Below are 14,640 nucleotides of genomic sequence, written 5' to 3'. Positions count from 1 at the left end.
TTCTCAAGGGCCAAATGTCGCCTTGCTCAATATTAGCTCATTGGAGGAGCTCTGCATGCTACTGAGACAGTTTCATCTTTTAGTACAGGCGTGACAAAAGATGCATCTATCATTAAGGAAAACAAAACAGCAGATATGGAAGCAAAGAAGACAACTGGGTAAGTCAATTTTACAGTAAATATAAGCAAAAGGTATAAATAAGCCAGAATTGTGGCAGAAAGAATGGGATGAAGACAGCAAAGAATAGGATCCAAAAGAGTAAGAAAGAGAAACAGAAATGATCCTGGTTTTGTCATTGCATCAAAAAGGGTATGCCACATCACACGCAACTTCCAATCTAAATGCAGAAGATTCTTGTAAAATGATGATAAACTAAAGTCATACTACGTTTTAATTGTTTAATTTGATCTTTAAATCAGTGTATTCACATGTGTAGTATCATACAAATAAGAACAGACTTATAACAAAAGAGGGGAAGTACATTTCTGTTGGCACAAAATATCAGCTAAATAAACACATTAACCAAATGACAAAAATATATATGTGTAGATTAACACCATACACAAAGATAATATTTATCTTTTACTCACAGTCTGTTTCATACATTTCATATTTAGATGTAAAAAAACTCAGTCTTAAATAGTTTGAAATGTTAATTTGCATAAAAAAACATGAAAATAATCCCCTAGAGTAAGATGCTTATAAAGAATGGAGGTTATACATGTCACTAAATTTGTAGCTAATTTCATTGACTTGGCTGTGGGGCAAGCTTTTGCTGGCAGTCAGAGGTTGACGTGAATCCAGTTCTCCAGGACTGTCACTCTCCTCTGGTAGGTTGGCACCCCTGGAAAAAGTCAGAGAGTCAGATTGGGAAACTGCGCTGCCAGCGTCTCCATAGTGTGGCCACGTGTTTGAGGGAGAATCGATGGAGGCAAAGGAGGAGCTCTCCGGGTAGTTGAAGGAGTCGAGGCCGGGGCCCAGGATGGCAGAGCAGCTGCTAGACGTTCGAGATTCGTGGAGATTCAGTTTGGAGACCAAAGGTTTGCCCACCGTGACTGGCAGCCGCTCCACTACCTCCTCATCCATGTTGGAATACGTGTAGTGAAGGCAGACGGTGAAGGTGAGGTCCCTCTGTGAGTTCAATGAAAAATCAAAATGTCTTCTTTAGGTAAGAGGCAAAAAAATAAATAAAAAATAGAATAACTTTGTGAAATTACTCAAACCAAAATCTTTAACGCTTTGTCTGTCTTTCTGAAAAGAATCATTCTGGAAAAGGCCTTTCTAATTTTCCATCAACATTACATCATTTATGTATTTATTGTATGTCTATATTAAGTTATTGATTTTTTTCCCTGTACACAATGAATGCAAATTGTAAAATGTCATACTGTTGTGCAAAAGTCTTGAGTCATCCAATATTTAGCAAATTTATTATGTAATATGCTTAAAAATCACAAGAATATTGCGACTTTTAAGCATAATACATTTTTAAAGTATTTTATTTAACAGAAACAATACAAATAAACTTAAGGGACAGAAAGTATAACTTCTGCACAAGGAATATACGATAGTTTGCTAATTTGCAACTCCAGTCCCTGGCTGGATTTTTAACAAATAATTTAGCAAAGATCCACATTTAAATTAGATCTTAAGGCCCTTTACCACAACCAGTATGTCAAAAAGATCAGGCATTTCTTTATTTAAATGAATAAAACATAGCCATTGTCCAAGGAAAGCCTGGATAACAAATTGATTGAGTCAACATTTAAAGATTATGAGAACATCCGGGTCTTTGAAAGTAATGTATAACTAAATTCAAGGCTGAAAAAAAAGCTGCTGTAGATTACTTTTCAAAGTAGACATTTTAATGTTTTCATCAAGATATATAAACACAATTTGATTCTTGGTGGGATAAGATGTAAGTCCTAGGGAAAGGGGAGGTGAGTGGGTCTTGGGAATGTCCCTGTTTATTTATGTCACTTTTGTTTTGTTTTCATTTTGCATTGTCTTTATGTTTTATGTTCACATCAAAAAGAGGACAAATTTATATTGCTGATGTTTCAATTTTCATGTCTGATTTCTCAATAAAACTGTTTGACAACAAAAGATATGTAAACACAAACAGGTGTCTGACCTTGAGTCTCTGCAGACTGCGGATGCGTGTGTAAAGACTGTGCTCCTCCAGTGAGGGGAGTTCCTCCTTAATCAGCAGCAAACATCCGGCTTCAAACAGAGTCTCCTGGTTACTCTTCTTCAGGTCAATGTCCACTTCCTGTGAAAGGAAAATTAAAAACATTGTGAAACTCCTAACCCAGTTTTTGCGCATCTTAAAGATGCACATCAAGTCTTTAAAGATCTAAGAGTAACCAAATGATTTTTGTTTTGGTTTTACTGATTTTAAGAAGAATAATGTTACAAAACTTTGTCTATACACATTCTTCAGAGTCATTCTTCTGTCATCTAAAAACAGTTTAATGTTGTTTTTCTGGGATGCTTAATATATTAGTATGAAATATTAAATAAACTTTAATTTCTTTAATTCAACTATAAAAACTTTATGATTATTTGTTTACCATGATAAGCTAATTCTTTTAAAAGGGTCATTTAAAAAAAATTCCAACACAAGGTAGCAACGCAGGATCCTTTTACTCGTTAAGAAGAAGTGCAAACAATTATAAAGATACCTTTAAAGCAGGATTTAAGCATCAAATCGAAAAAAAAACAAAAACAGCAATTAGTATTTTATTAACTCCCATGAAAGTAGAAATGGAGGACATGACAATACTAAAGGTGACATCTTCCTAACATCCACTGGTTTTGACGCTTTTTATCATATCACTGGAACTTGATGCAAATAAGATTTAGTTTGGTTTTAATTTAGCTTCATTTTAAAGTGCATAAAAAATCCTGGACCAAAATAAGTCACCCCAGGAGTCGCACACCTGTGGGAAGTCTGTAAGCTGAGCGCTGCAGGAATCTATTTCTGCAGGCTTCTCAAGTATCCGAGTGTAGATGACCATGATGTTGGAGAATTCTGCCGCAAACCCAAGCTGGACCTTCACACCGCAGTCAAAATTGAGGGAGCGACTCTCAGGCAGAACTGGTAAAACAAAAACCTCCTTAAATTAGGTGCTCTAAAAGTATAATGAGTAACTTTAGTAGCATTTAATCAGATGAGTTTTTAAATTTTTTACCATGAGCGATGGCCCACTGCAGGTTCCGAGCCGAATCGGAGGCAGAACTGTCCAATGGCTGTATGTGGTCTGTGAGGGAACGCCGCTCAGACAGGTTGCTGCGCAGCTCCAGAGCCTGTCTTCCTCTTGTGATCGCACAGCGACCCATGTCTGGAAAGAATCAGCAACTTTGAATAAAATGAAAATCTAAATCTCACCACCAACAGCAGGACACAAGTAGGTTAGAATTTATATCCAGATTAACCTGAGTGAGACAAAGATCCTGTAAGCCCTGCTAAAAGTTTTTAATTTGCAATATACGATTAACATATTGAATATATCATCATTATTAGAATTATTATTACAAACTGGAAAGAGCCTCACAAAAGCAGTGTATTTATAATTGATAAGAATCTTAACTAAGCATGTGCATGTTAGTCTAAATAATAAAATATAATATTAGATGAGAAATAATTATTGATTATTCAATAAATTCTAATTGCCCGCTTTATCGAAAGGAATAAGAGAACAATATATTTTATAATTATTGTTTCTCAGAATGATAATATGGATACTTCAATTTAAAATTCTTAACCAAGAATAAACCAAGAACAAACTAGTATTAACTGATTAAAGGTCTTGCTTTAACAAACTCTGTTTTTGAATGTTTAACAAAACTTTTGCACAAGTTTTTAAATCCCTGTCTTAACTCTAAGGAGTGTTTGAAGAGGAACGAACTGGCAGAAACAGTCTTATGTAAATTGCTAAAACACCTCATACCCAGCCTGGGTGTGAACCAGGTACCGGGTACCTGGACCTGTGGTTCTAAACATCAACCTCAAGAGCAAAGGGGAAATTTAGATGCAGCATCTGTTAGACCCGGCTTCAATGCAGTCAATGCCTCTTTCAGGTAGAGGCATTGACTGATATTTATGGATGGATTTTTGAATGCAACACCATTTTGACTAAAACCTTTTGTAAATTAAGTTACATTATCTCTCTCTGAGGTCCATAAAGAGTAAACTAAAGTAGGTTGGAATAATAAAGAAAACCCAGAATTTTACAGTGAATTTTAAAACATCTGTTTAGTTCTGACCCATTATTCTGTCTGTCTGATTTCCGCCTCCTATGACTCAGCAATAACTAGCACACAGAAGTCCACCCATTGTGATAACATGATGCACTTATTATGGATTCCTAAGAGGAAAATTATTATCACAAAAATTGAAAAAGAATTAGAGGATTTGCAGAAATCTTTCTCTAGGTCACCAACATGCATTCATTTGAAAAGCTTCTTGAGTTTTTCAACTAGCTGACAAAGGATAATAACTTAATTTGCCTAGTTTGGTATCCACTGACCAAAGACATACCAATAACAAAATAAAGTTTGTTATTACTACTTTAAAGTCATAAAACATGTATTTGGATGTGGTTTAACCTCTAAAGAATCAACACCTGCAGGATACAAATCAATATCAGATCAATGTAATGTCATGAGGAACAGTCTTGGTCTAAGTGTGCTGTGTTTGCAAAAACGCCAGATATCAGATAACACTACATATTACACTATTATTACTATTTTGTAGCATAAGGTCTGCAAAGTGCAAGCAGTGCTAACTGAGAGAGCTCTACCTTCAGCAACTTTGTCCAGCATCACGGTGACCTTCTCGTCCTCACACACGTGCCGTTTGAGAAAGCTGATAAAGATGCCATTTGACACGTCTTCTCTCTTTACCTCATACGCTTCAGCATCCACACATCTACACAAGGTTAATTACACACAAGTGATAAGAAAAACACGCTAAAAACAGGCAACAATTTTGGATCAGAACAAGAGATCGAAACCAGCAACTTACGTGGCATAACCAAACACTATGTTGGCTGTGACTTTGAGAGTTCCCGGTTGTACGATCAACCCATCGTTTGGGTTTCTAGGAAAAGATGGGATTTCAAAAGTAAGCTGGATGGCATACACACATACTTTAATGACTAACCTAAGGCATGCCTTTTGCGACACATGTCCAACAGGAAGACATTGAGTCCAGTCTTTTTCTCTTGCATCCTGGTCAGTATGTTCTGCACACACAAGCAGTGTTTCGATGTGTAGGAGGCCGGAGCATCAATAGGAACCATGAAACTGTTGCCATAGTTCTCATAGCCATGACCGGCAAAATACAGCAGCCCTGCAGAAGTGAAGAACAATATCAAAAACATGGAGCTTAGTTCAAAAGTTTACATACAATTACCATAGATATGGATGTCACAGTAATTTTAGCCTTTAGCATATATATATTATGGGTTAGGGTAGGGTTAAGTAATTATTTTTGATGGGGAATGATGGTGCTGAACTTTTGTCGTGATTCTGGGTTGCTTTCAATGATTTGGGTTTCTGCTTTGTAAGAATTACTTGAAGAGAAAAGTGACTGGAGGACTGAAGGCGAGGCTCTGGAACCCATGGACTTTGTACAACCTGTCGAGCACAGTGGTGGTAGTATCATGCTGTGGGACAGTTTAACTGCTAGTGCTAATGGTGCATGGCACAGAGCTGGTGGGATAGTGAATGAGGACATTGGCCAGTATTTTCAAGAATTCTTTCATTTGACCACAATAGCAAAAATGATCTAAAAGATCCATAAAAACAAAGGAATAAGCAGGCGTTAACATTCTGGGACCAACCTTAACGCAGTAAAAAAATTTGGGGCCTACATTCAAATTTCTACCAAACATTTTAGATAAACTGTAGCAGTTTTACCAAGAACTGGTACAGTATCCACTCAGCCAGATGTTTGTTGATGCCTACAAAAACACAATGGTTGAGGTGCAACTTGCTTGTGAATATTTAATTAAATACAGGTGGACATGTATTTGTATTTTTGAGCTCGTATTTACAATTTTCACCAGGTGTTAAATAGAGAAAATCCATATTAAATTCCAACTAATTCTTCTTTTGTAGATCATTGCAGTTGTCTGTTGTATTATCAATCCATGTTAAAAAACAAAACAAAAACAAAAAAAACACAGTTCAAATAAACAATGAGTTTTACTTTTAAATGAATTCTGTTTTGAAAGAAAAAAAGAAAAAAAAAACTCATCCCACATTTTATTTAACTGGACACAGACTTTTGAAGCATCCATTGCCTCATGAAGAGAAACAAGTGGACTGACCGTAAACGCCCTTGTCGAGCAGCAGCAGGAACTCACTAACGGCGCTGTTCATCTCCTGGCAGTTGAGGTCCAGCAGGGAGACCACTTTAAAGTCCATCTGCCTGAGCAGGTTGGTCAGCTCATGGACGTCAGAAATGGGAGCACTCAGCTGCTGGTGGTAGTGGTAGTGCATGTTGCCAATCAGGAGAGCAACTTTGTCTGTAGCTGAGTAGAATATGATTGTGGAACCATGAAACCAACGACTTTTAATGTGGAGATACTCTGTGTAGTTTGCGTAAAAACTAACCATAGAAATTCTTGGCTGCTGGGGGAGGACAGGCCATCTGCTGCACTGGATTTACTCCTGATCTGGTCGTCGACCTCTGGACTTCCTGAGACTCTGGCGACATTAAAAAAGGAAAGATGCATAACAGTGACTGTGTTACAGTTTTGATAAACAGAACATGAGAAGCAGGAATAACGGTATAATGAAGGGCAGAGGAAGTATATTACTGATGTAGTTCCTATATTTCCCCCTAAATATTCTAGCAGAACTGCGACAGACTGGCGACCTGTCCAGGGTGTACCCCGCCTCTCGCCCGGGACGCAGCTGGAGATAGGCACCAGCAACCCTCCCGACCCCATTAGGGAAGAAGGGTGTAAAGAAAATGGATGGATGGATGGATATTCTAGCAGAAAGTACAACTTACCTAACCCCCGATCAACTTCTACCCAGGAGGCGTCTGTGACTGAACTCGGGCCTGTGTGACAAAACAGGAAGAGTTAGCTATTACAAAATGGTTGAAATTCAGTGTGAAGCTGAACATGTGTAGTGTCAGATATTCCATGCACTATTTGATAACAACAGTATGTTGTTGAAATCACTCAATCATAATAATCCTTGGAGTTTATATATATAAATAAGTGATAGGTGAGAAAAAGGAGTATCTATGCCTCACCAATTGTCACTGTTGCGGTGTCGCTCCAGGCCTCATGATACAAATTGAACACTTTGCATCTGTATTCCCCTCTGTGCTCTGTGGTCACACATGGGATCTAGGAAGCAGTAACAACTTACAGAAACAAGCTCATACAGAAACAAAACCATTGCGTGACTTTAGTCTGGAAAGTTTTTGCTATTGCCCCAGACAATCAGTCCAAAACCAAAACCACCTCGGACAAATAACATAACTAAACAGGTAAAAAGAAACTATTTGAAAGCGTCAAGAAAATTGAGAAAAATCCATTAACAACTATCAAATCTTTCACAAACGTTAGTATTACAGCTACAAAACCTGGAAAATATTTAGGTTTTTCCGAACTAATTTCAAGTAACAGAAACAAAGTTTCTGACAACTAAGCTAAACTTTTTACCCACCAATATATCCAGTAGTTCGAAATGTAGTCAGTTTGCTGTCTAAAACAAGATCGGTAGCAAACTTAAAGCTCAGACTCAGCATGAGAATTTTGGCCTAAATGTTGCTCTATGGTCAAAACACAACTAAAGCTGTGAACTTTTACCCAAAAGCAGAATTATGCTTTAAAATATTCCTTGACTTTTTTTAAATGAAAAATCATTTGCTGAACATTGAAACTTATTTCCTTCAGATAATGGTTATTCTCAGTGCTTTTGTTTTTGTTAATAACTACATACCGATTTCTAATTTACCGTGACTAAGCTTTCCTTATTTTAAAAACAAGGATTTTAAACCAGTTAAACCTTATTTAAAAAATGTATTATTACAAGATTATTCCAGTTTGGTTTAGTTATGAAACATATTCAGGATTGTTAATTATTACAAAAAGGTTAACCTGGGTTTGTATTGGTATTATTGATCTTAATGCAGCAATTGATTCAGTCAATAAAAACATTTTACTTCATAGACTGAAAATAACTGTTCTTCAGTCATTTAAATCATATCTCACAAAGAAATTGTGTCATAAGCATAAAAATCTCTGCCTTTATATGTAAAATTTCCAACGAATTAAGTGTCCCAACTTTCAACATTCAATTGTAACTTAACAGCTCAACGAGTATTAATACTTTTGCAAGGCACAATAGTTCTAAAAACCTGCTCTTTGTTGTCCAGCTGAGAAGTTTTGACAAGCAGTAAAAGGCATTCATGCGCAATAATTAAACTTTATCTCATTGTAGGTTTTCTAAATGAACTTACCCTGAGGGAGCATGCTTTTTGTTGAGGCATGGGCATTTTGTTGTGATACCACTCGTACTGGGGAGGGGGGTTAGCCTCTGCTCTGCACTTCAGGACCAAAACATCCCCTTCAGATGCTGCTTGGGAGATGGGTTGCTGACTGATTCGCAGTCCACTTACTTGAAACATACTGCTGCATCCTGCCATGATAATTGTTTTCCATCACACTGCACCACATGCTGCGAGGTGGGGAAAAAGCAGGAAGTAAAAGAAAGGTATACCTGGGCTGGAACCTGCAGAGTGAAGCAGTCGAATATGAGCCCACGTGGAGAAGATGCATTTTTCTCCGTGGTTGATCCTGCAGATGTAGTGACCCTGGTGGGCTGGACCCAAAGGGCAAAGGACCAACTCTGACAAACTTCCTGTCTCATGTAAAATCTAAAGCAAGAAAATAATCTACATAAACTTAGATGAAAACAAGAAACAAAGGAGTTATAAAGAGGATTCATGAGCCATTGTTCTGACCTCCTCCTTGCCTTTGAACCACTGGTAGCTGAGTCCAGAAGGTCCAGAGGCCCTGCATGTCAGAACCACCTTGCTCCCCAGAGGAGCCTGTTGAGACTGTGGCTGTACTGTGATCTTTATCTGCTCCGACACTAAACATGAACAGCGAGGATTACGAGAAGGAACACACTATTTCTCTTAAGACATGTTCCAGCATAAGATACTTAAACACACCATTATGCATAGCATGTAGTAACTTGTAAGTGGTATGATGAAGCATGTATAAAGGTCAAATTTCACAAACTATAAAGGAGCACAGGATCTAAAACATTTTCTCTTTTTGCTGTTTCACTCTGGAAGTCAATTATAACTCAATAATATTGGTTTGTATATTTAAGAATGCTAACTCTAAAAAAAAAAGAAGGCAAAAGACAATGGGCTTGAAACTGTAAGGATTTTTCCACCAACACTTAAGGGAGAAATGTTGATTATCTGGCTTTAAAAGAGCTTTGGTGCAGAAAGGATTTTGATCTACTTTCTTGGAGATGTCTAAAACAATCTTTAGACAATGATTCAATATGTTGGGATTTTTAATAAGTAGTTAATGATTTAATGTTTCCCTAACATTAAATCATGACATTAAACAGAAATACATTTGGTTATTGGTTATCTTGCCACAACACACAATGAACAGGATGGCAAGGAAGGAAAATATTAGGAGCATTAACCAGCAGTAGATCTTACCCATTTTTGTGTTACCCATTTAGATTTTTATCTGTGCAAAATATTTGTCTGTTCCACTTCTATATACACTACTTTGTAAATCTCTATCACACACAAAAAAAATATCTAAATATTTCAATGGAATGTGTTAAATTTGTGGTTGTTAAAATGTCAAAAACATCTTGAATGAATCGCCTGCCGTCTCCGTTTTACCTGCGGTGGTGAGGAACTGCAGAGCTTCCTGGTGGTCCATCTTCCTCAGATAGTGCTGGAGGAAGTCAATGGAGCAGCCACGATCCGCTAACCATGCCAGGAATGTGCGGGCAGGACTGCCTGCAGCGTCCAGCACCTGAATGGAGCAGCTGGTCAGCTCCTTTTCACTAAGAAGACAGAATTCAGTAGAAAGATGATCAGGGTCAGCAGACCTGGATCGGCAACGCCCTCGAGAATTAAGGAACAGGTGTTATGTTAGGAAGAAGATGAAATAAAGAAGGGTTTTTGATTAAATGTTTTGACCATAAGAGGCTGCTGCTTCACGATGCCTTCAGGATCTCTCACCTGCAGCGGAATTGCGGGTGCTCAGTCGCCGCGTTGGCCAGCTGCCTCCATCCACAACTGGAGTTGTCCAGCATCTTTGACAGCTTGTTCAAGCCTTCTTCACCGAGACTGCTGATGATCATTTTTTTCAATCTTCTAATCCCGTTTTTTGTTGTTGTTGTTGTTGGGGTTTTTTTAGCCTTCGCAACAAAAATCCAGACAGGCACAAATTAGACTGCATGCGTTGAGTTCACAGGAGACACTGTACCTGGCAGCACATAGAGAACTGTAAATATACGGAGCCAGAAAAACTACCGGCATAAAAACCCGCCAGTAAAATACTAAAGAGCAAGAATTCAGGGGAAATAAACACATGTTAACGCAATAAGACAAAAGTGTTAACTTAAAACAAGAACGAGCAAAAGAAGCTGCAGTCCGGATTTAGAGCTGAGCTGCCGCTTCCGCCATGAGCTGCGCTGAAAGCAATGAGTGCTGAGGGAAATAAGTTTGAGTTTACCAGAAAAGTCCGAGGTGGAGGTAAAATCTCGGAGCGAGTGACTGAGGAGCAGGTGGCCTTTGAGTCACACAGATATCCGCAGCATTTTGTTTTACACCCTGTGGCTCTCCTAATCTAACCCGATTTGGTTCCCCAGATAGTTTGCTTCTGATTTCGGTTCCTCTTTTTATCTGCCATCCCTGGCACGTACTACGATCATTTGCATGAGGCGTTTCCATGGTTACGCCATTCATACAGTCCAATTAAAAAAACAAAAACGTACTCAAAACTGTCCTGTATTTTTTACGGTGTATATTTTAGGACAAACTCGGGTCTTACGAAAACATCTTCACACATTTAGAACAAATGGCGCCAGATGTAAGATCATAGACAAAAAGCCAACAGACCTTCGAGTGAACGGTGTCAGAATAAAAAGTCTTGGCAAAAAATTCAGCTTTTTATTCAGAAGTAAAAGCGTCTGGATAAACGGCGTCAGAACAGTATTTGTAATAGCTATCCATATTTATACAGGGCTTTGTGTAATTATGCACACCCTCTTTAGTATTCCTACGCTTTTCAGAAACAGTATGAAAAGTGCGGCGTGCATTTAATTCCTGAGTCAATGCTGTCGAGGTATCTGCGGTTACAATTGCTCACTAGTTTTTCACAGGAAGAGACTGCATTTTTGCTATGTTTTTTTCTTTTATTGAGTAATTCTAACACACTGAACTGCTTTTATTGAAACCATTCCTCTATAGCTGTGGCTGAATGCATAGTTAGTTTCATATTGGAAGATAAACAAGTCTTTCGCAACCGTGAAAAGAAGTTTTCTTCCAGGATGGACTCGAATTCAGCTGTGACCAGTTTCACTGCCCCTGCTGAGTAAAAAAAAAAAAAAAAAAAGACTCCCACAACATGATGCTGCCACCATCATGTTTCATCTGAATGATGCTCAGTGTTGCTCTACAGCATTTTGCACAAAGGGCAGAAAGTTTAATTTTGGTCTCATCTGACCAGATCCTTCTTTCACACTTCCCACATTCCCTACATGAAATGTGGTAAAACACAAACAGGACAGAGGTTTTTACATGACAATGGGTTTCTCTTGCCACTTCTTTTTATGAAGCCAGATTTGTGGAGTGCATCTCTGCAGCTCCTCCAGAGTTGCCAAACCTCTCGACTGTTTCTCTAATTAATGCTTACCAAGCCACTGTCATTGAAGAGGGACGGCCAGGTCTTTCTGGGTTTGCAGTTGTTCCAGTGTTTATTTTCTAAATGATGGACTGAACAGTGCTGAGGATTTTGTTTTATAATTTAACTCTGCAAGTTTATCCTTGACCCGTCTGCAGTGTTACACTGTTCCTTCTGTTTGTACAACAATTTTCTCCAACCAACCTTTTGAGGCCTTGACAAGCAGATGCATATATAAAGTACTACACAGGTGGTTTATATATACTAAAGAAACATCTCTTAAGTTAAATGGTTGCACTTGATTTAGAGGTATTAGAGTAAAGATGGTGGTAGAGAGCGGGAGTGTGTCAATACAAAGATACAGGAGACATTTTAGATTTTGTAAAAAAGTTAAAGCCATGTGTGTGTTTGTCCTTTTTCTTTACAGACATGCACCATGTTGTGTTGATCGATTAGTCTCCAAAATGCACTGATGTTTCTAGTAGTCAACAAACAAAATGGTAAATAAATCCAGGGGTGTGAATGTATTTGAATTGGAATTTATTTTTGTATTGCTACAGGACCAACAGATACCATACATACACCAACATTTATCTAATTTACCACAAACTGGGATATTTGCAAAGTTCTGTGCCAAATTAGTGAGACACAGGCAGAATGGTGCAGTAAATATGATTTATAAAAGAAAACCAAAACACAAGTACAGAAATGAAAACATACGTTTTTATGTCTCATTCTTTATTATAGCAGTAAATCTGAAGTTTTGTTATCCAACAGAACCTTTCACTATTTTGTACTGAACATCTTTAATTGAACTGAACTCCATTGTCATTTTGGGTTGAGACTTTCCTCAACAGCAGCAACCTGAAAAGAAATTCACTCATTTGTTCAGTTTTTCACTACAATTTCCATGTAGCATAATTTCAGGTAACCTGGTGAGTAAATGGCATGTGACAATTAGTCCTTATCATTACAGACATGAGTTGTGAACATGAGTCATATCACTTTTATTCACTCCAAAGTGTGAAGCAGGTCCCTGAAACACAGACAAGCTGCAGGTCATTAGAGTCCATGTTCTACATCTTCTTCCCCTTGCGCAGTTTGTTGTTGCGCCACATGTTCTCCTTCCTCAAACGCTTCCAGTACTGCCAGGTGTCAGTTTCCAACTCATGCAGCTTTTTGGCTTTTCCCAAGTTCAACTGGAACAACCTGAGCAAGTAAGAGAAAGAGAAAGAAGTTAACACGTGACCAAACGATGTCTAGGAATGTCTATGTGCTGTAAACAATACAGGCTCAGACGGCATTGATTTTGACATGAGTAGAATCAGAATCAGCTTCATTGACCAAGATTATGTGCAAGAATGATGAATTTGACTTCTGTTTTACACAGTGTACAGACGTGAAGTTTCCTCTAAAGTTAATATATGAACTTTAGAGGAAATAAAAGGACATTATGTGTGTGTGTGTTTGTGCAGTCATTTCTATGAAGAAAAGCAGGTTAGAAGCGGTCTCTAGCGCTGACTTGAAGGTGACAAGACTTTGTGTTAAGGATGCGTGGGATCTGCAAAGACTTGAAATGTTTTAAAAGACAGTAAAATGGCACAAACTTTTCATGTGACTGAAAGGGTAAAAAACACCTCACATGCCATCTTACATTGTTTAACAATGTTTGTCAGTAGTCTGTATAGCTCTCTCTGATAACAGGACACAGACACAGATTGCTTTACTGTCGTCAGAATAGTCACAATTCAGAAGTGGAGAGCAATCGAGCGTAATTAAGAAATCCACCATTAAAGTGGCCAGGGGTTTCTTTCTGTTTCATTTATTTTTTCAAAATCCACCTTTATCAAACATCTTGTGACATGCTTTTAAAATGTGTTATGCATGGTTCTTTTCACGAGGTTGAGGTTGATCAGACAAGTGATTGAGCGGACTCACAAGGAATCACTAGAAAAAAAGACAAAGTCAAAACCTGACAAAAAAAAAAAAAAAAAATTCCAAGGAAATTCTCAAATTTGAATTTAAAATCTTCTATGGGGATTTGAAACCAGGACACCACAAAAAAATAAACATTTTATGGCTTGAAGAGTTTATGAGGAGAAAAACCAATATCGCAAAATGCCAAACTTTTTTTTTAAGTAGCTACTGCTCAGTAGTAACAATACTGATCAAAATCATATCTAAACTGCGCAGAAGACAGTGACGTGTACTCACCACTCAGGATATTCCTCTGGAGGCTTTATTTTAGGGTCATCCCCTTGTTTGTAGATGTTAACTCCGACTGCATATGATGTAAGTCTGACTGGGTCTTTACACACCTCTGGACCTTTCAGTTCGTCTTTCACCATGCCTTTACCTTTTCCTTTGGAAACTGAAAGACGGTGAACAAGATCCGATTAGGTCTGATGATATTTGATTAATAACTAGCATATAGAAGAGATGTTGCATTTACTCACCAACTTTCTTAGCATATCCACATGTCTGTATCTTGTTTACCGTGCTTATTCTGCTCAGAAACGCTCCAGCATTGCTTTTTATGCACTGAGTGGACGGGGCTATCCGAAATAAACAGTAGGAAAACATTTTTATTCAGGATTACCGAAAGACATAGCACACCATGCTACTATTTGACATTCATAACCGTATTCAACTTCCGTTTTCTGCCTTCTTTCTTTGGCTCTGTAGGGAGAAAACTCCCATAGGCTACTGCACCCCTCTG

The 14,640-nt window shown here is 38.0% G+C and overlaps 2 protein-coding genes across 4 annotated transcripts; both read right to left on the bottom strand.

Annotated features, from left to right (window-relative positions):
* Positions 1-384: 384 nt before the first annotated feature.
* malt2 (MALT paracaspase 2) lies at positions 385-10,936 on the bottom strand. Of its 3 annotated transcripts, none has more exons than XM_044130015.1 (17): positions 10,752-10,936; positions 10,256-10,502; positions 9,911-10,077; positions 8,996-9,126; positions 8,752-8,908; positions 8,492-8,670; positions 7,277-7,373; positions 7,028-7,078; positions 6,625-6,717; positions 6,339-6,542; positions 5,179-5,356; positions 5,030-5,104; positions 4,806-4,933; positions 3,195-3,344; positions 2,943-3,100; positions 2,135-2,272; positions 385-1,131 (listed from the first exon to the last, which is right to left on the bottom strand). In XM_044130015.1, exons 2-17 carry the CDS (start codon positions 10,375-10,377, stop codon positions 700-702), a joined length of 2,460 nt encoding a protein of 819 aa, XP_043985950.1. In that variant the 5' UTR covers positions 10,378-10,502; positions 10,752-10,936; the 3' UTR covers positions 385-699. The 3 variants fall into 3 exon arrangements, with proteins under 3 accessions (XP_043985950.1, XP_043985949.1, XP_043985951.1); XM_044130014.1 differs by having other exon boundaries at positions 10,256-10,434; XM_044130016.1 differs by having other exon boundaries at positions 6,375-6,542; positions 10,256-10,434.
* Positions 10,937-12,444: 1,508 nt separating this feature from the next.
* Positions 12,445-14,617, bottom strand: mrpl54 (mitochondrial ribosomal protein L54). Its single transcript, XM_044130011.1, has 3 exons — positions 14,378-14,617; positions 14,136-14,292; positions 12,445-13,130 (listed from the first exon to the last, which is right to left on the bottom strand). Exons 1-3 carry the CDS (start codon positions 14,502-14,504, stop codon positions 12,998-13,000), a joined length of 417 nt encoding a protein of 138 aa, XP_043985946.1. The 5' UTR covers positions 14,505-14,617; the 3' UTR covers positions 12,445-12,997.
* Positions 14,618-14,640: the final 23 nt, after the last annotated feature.

Source organism: Gambusia affinis, linkage group LG10, assembly GCF_019740435.1.
Source record: "Gambusia affinis linkage group LG10, SWU_Gaff_1.0, whole genome shotgun sequence".
NCBI lineage: Eukaryota > Metazoa > Chordata > Actinopteri > Cyprinodontiformes > Poeciliidae > Gambusia > Gambusia affinis.
Note: the sequence above shows the minus strand (reverse complement) of the source record. Positions and strands in the feature narration are given on the sequence as shown.